General features: G+C 56.8%; 1 protein-coding gene across 1 annotated transcript in view; it reads right to left on the reverse strand.

The window, feature by feature from the left end:
* Nucleotides 1-3291, reverse strand: part of PALD1 (phosphatase domain containing paladin 1) — a 45020-nt gene that overhangs the window by 32266 nt on the left and 9463 nt on the right. Inside the window, exons 10-13 of the mRNA XM_027767733.1 lie at nt 1062-1157; nt 651-779; nt 221-337; nt 1-143 (exon numbers count right to left, since the gene is read on the reverse strand). The exon at nt 1-143 is cut by the window's left edge and continues 8 nt beyond it. Coding sequence (XP_027623534.1) covers nt 1-143; nt 221-337; nt 651-779; nt 1062-1157 — 485 coding nt within the window. The remainder of the gene's footprint in view (nt 144-220; nt 338-650; nt 780-1061; nt 1158-3291) is intronic.

Genomic DNA, 3291 nt, shown 5'->3' on the forward strand with positions numbered 1-3291 from the left:
GGGCGCACAGGGGCCCCGGGCCACCGCAGGCTGCGGGTGTGCCCGTCACACTCCAGCACCGGCTCCTCCCTCAGGTTGACCCACACGACCTGCCGCAGCTTCCTCTTGGCGTCGGTCAGGTAAGCCAGGATGCTCCCCAGGGCCTGGGACAGGAGGGCCATCAATCGAAGCTCAACCCTTCCCTTCCCACGAGCTGCCCCAGGCCCCGGGAAACGGGCACCTTGGCACTGGGCTGGGCCATGCCATAGATGGGCATGCGGGGCACCCGCCGGAAGTTTGCCACATCCATCTCTTTGACGGTGCTGAGCGCATCGGGAGAGACAAGATCATCCAAGCCCTGTGGAGAGAGTGCCAGTCCTGGGACCCGCAGCAGCCTGCTGCAGCCCCACAGCAGTTCAAACCCGGCCCAAAGAGGGCAGCAGGTGGTCAGCGCTGCACAGTTCACAGAGCACCTGTGCACATCTGGAGCTTCGGCGCTGCCCAGGAGAGGTCGGAGCAACGCTTCTTGGGGGCTAAGAATGACCCAATTCTATTCCCAAGATGATTCCCCGACCCTACCAGCAAGTCTTCACCTGACCCCACGGGAATCAAGTGTTCACTGGGTCCGATCCACCCCACTCCCGCCTCCTGAGACAGCCAGGTGCACTCACCAGGGAGCCCTTGGCAATCAGGTCGCTGGGGGCCACAGGCCCGGCTGGGCTCAGCGTCACAGCCAGACGGTACAGTTCAGGGTGGGCACACAGCCAGCGGCTGAAACTGAGGGCAAAGGCCAGCGGGTACTGCAGCCCGAGGCAGAGAGACAGGGAGTTCAGGGGCATGAGGCCACCCTGAACTCTCCCTGCCTGCCCTTGGTGGGGTAGCCCCAAGACAGCCACCATGGCCCTAGCAGGAACAGGGTGAATGAGGAAAAACCAGGACATCTGATTCCCTTGTCAAGGTGGGGCATCCCCAAAACTGGCCTGCTCAGAGACCGCCCCTTCCATCTGGGTCTCTCCTGGCCTCCCCCTTCTCGCCCCAGGCCCAGGAGGAAAGGTGTGGGTCTGCACCTCCCACAGCCCCACCTGCTCATGGAGATAGTAGTTAAACAGGATCAGGTAGAAGTACCGCTCCAGGCCCCACAGCGCCCTCTGCCGGACACTGGGCTGGCTGCCGCTTCCCTGAAAGGAGAGGCAGAGAAGGAGGGCATTAGGAAGGGGCTCCTCAGACAGCCCCATCCCCACCCCCAGAAGGGCGGAAGGCTAGCCTCAGAACTCCACGGAAGACAGCCTTCATGACACGGTTCTGCTGGGCTGAAGCTCTTCCAGCAGTTCAACCTCAACCCATTTAGCCCATGGTGCAGAGAGAGCTGCTGGTGACTACACTGGACCCACAGCTGTGTACGGACTGCCTTCCCGAGCAGGCTCCCAGCCCCAACTCAGGAGTTTCTATTCCCTGCTCCAGTGACACTCTCCGTGTCAGGGCTGCGTGCCCTCTGAGCTGAGGAAGCAAGGTTACAAACACCCTTCCTAAGTCAGAGGTCCCCCTTAATCCCACAAGAAAACAAACCTTAGTAAGAGCACTTAAGAGCATTACTGTTACCCCCTAATTTACAGAGGGGAACCCGAAGTTCGGAGACATGAAATGACTTCCTCAAAGTCATACAGCTGGGGCCAAACAGCTGCATTCCCCGGGGTCTCCTAACCCTAGCCCTGCACCTCCTGCATAGCAGGCTGTCCTTCAAAGTTTGGTCTCGGGGTTCTGCAGCCAGGTTGGTACCCTTTGGAGAAGCAAAATCTGTACAGGCCCTAAAGAAGGGCCATGCTCCTCACAGCAGTTTAATCCCATCTTTGGGAATCCTGGGACAGAGCTGGCAAAATTTTCCCATAAAGACAAGATATTCTAGGCTTGCAGACGCCCTGGTCTCTGATGCCACTGCTCAGCTCTGCATCAGAGCAGCCGCAGACAGCACACAGAGAATCACGAGACTCTGTCCAGTTAAACCTACTCACAGAAACAAGTGACAGGCTGGACATGACCTCCGAGCCACAGTTTGCTGACCTCTAACACAGATGCAGGAAGGAACCCTAAGTACATTAAAGCCCTCCTTTTCGGGAAGCTGCTCAACGCCTAAGTGTTCACACAGGTGAGGACGAGGAATCAACCCCGCTGTCCAGCCAGGAGAACCACCTCCTATAACACAGCAGGCCCATCCCAAGGACACCTGCGCTGGGCCAGGCGCTCTCCTAAGAGCTGAATGGATCCTGCCTCACCTAACCCCACAGCGGCCCCTGAGGGAGGGACCATTACTGGCCCCGTTCTACAAATGGAGAATCGGAAGTACAGAGCAGCTGAGTGGCTGCCCAGGTCCGCACGCCTGTAAGAGGCAGAGGCAGGACAGGCACCCGGGCATCAAGCCAATGAAGGCTGAACCACACATGGACATAAGTCACCTAGCCATTGGGCTGTCAAGACCAAAACCCAGGTACAGACATGGCAAGCCCAATGCTGCCAAGGTGAACGGAACAAGTGGGAGGCACAACGTGTGCGAGGCCACCTACATAGGAGAGCACACGGGAAAGCGCGGCCCCAGCCCCAAAGCTCACAGCAGCTGCACCGGGATTGCAAGCAAGTTTTTTCCTTCTATAATTTATTTTCCATCACAGTATATAGCTTTTAAAATATATTGTTTTTAAGTGTTGAAGAAGAAAATGAAAGTTCTGTACGGGCCAGCTGCAGTGTGGTGGTGAAGACAACTGGATCCCACATGGCCTACTACACGGTTCAAGTCCTTGACCTGGCAGCTTGAGAAATACTCCAGGTGTGTGTCCAAAATCCCAAATGGAGGGAAAGAATAGCCACATCGTTTCCCATGGGGAGGTGGTTTCTCACTTTTCCTCTCTCTCTGTCCCTACAGCAAGCACAAAGGCCTGAAGCAAAACTAAAAGTTAAAAAAAAAAAAAAAAAAAAAAACCTGCAGGCTTTATTCTTTCCTGAGCACTGTGCAAACACTGTTGAGTCCATCTCCCCCAGATCGTAGGAGTCTGCTGAGAGACGGGCTCATCACTCTTCCGGGAGCAGCCGGCTAAGCCAGACCCAGCCTTCCCAGAGAATCAGCAGGAGGTGTGTGCAAACAAGCAGGGGGAGCCTGATGGTGGGAGGCAGCTGAGTTCAGAGGCCCAGCAGCCATGGCCAGCAGCCCCTTCCTCCATCCTGTTTATCCTGCAGCAGAGGGGACCTGGTCAGGGAAAGTAAACTTCCCTCTCCCTCGTCCTTCCTGCAGGCCCAGCACCCCATCTCCCTTCCTCTGAAAAC

This window comes from Tupaia chinensis, unplaced genomic scaffold (assembly GCF_000334495.1).
Source record: "Tupaia chinensis unplaced genomic scaffold, TupChi_1.0 Scaffold000072_1, whole genome shotgun sequence".
Taxonomy (NCBI): Eukaryota; Metazoa; Chordata; class Mammalia; order Scandentia; family Tupaiidae; genus Tupaia; species Tupaia belangeri.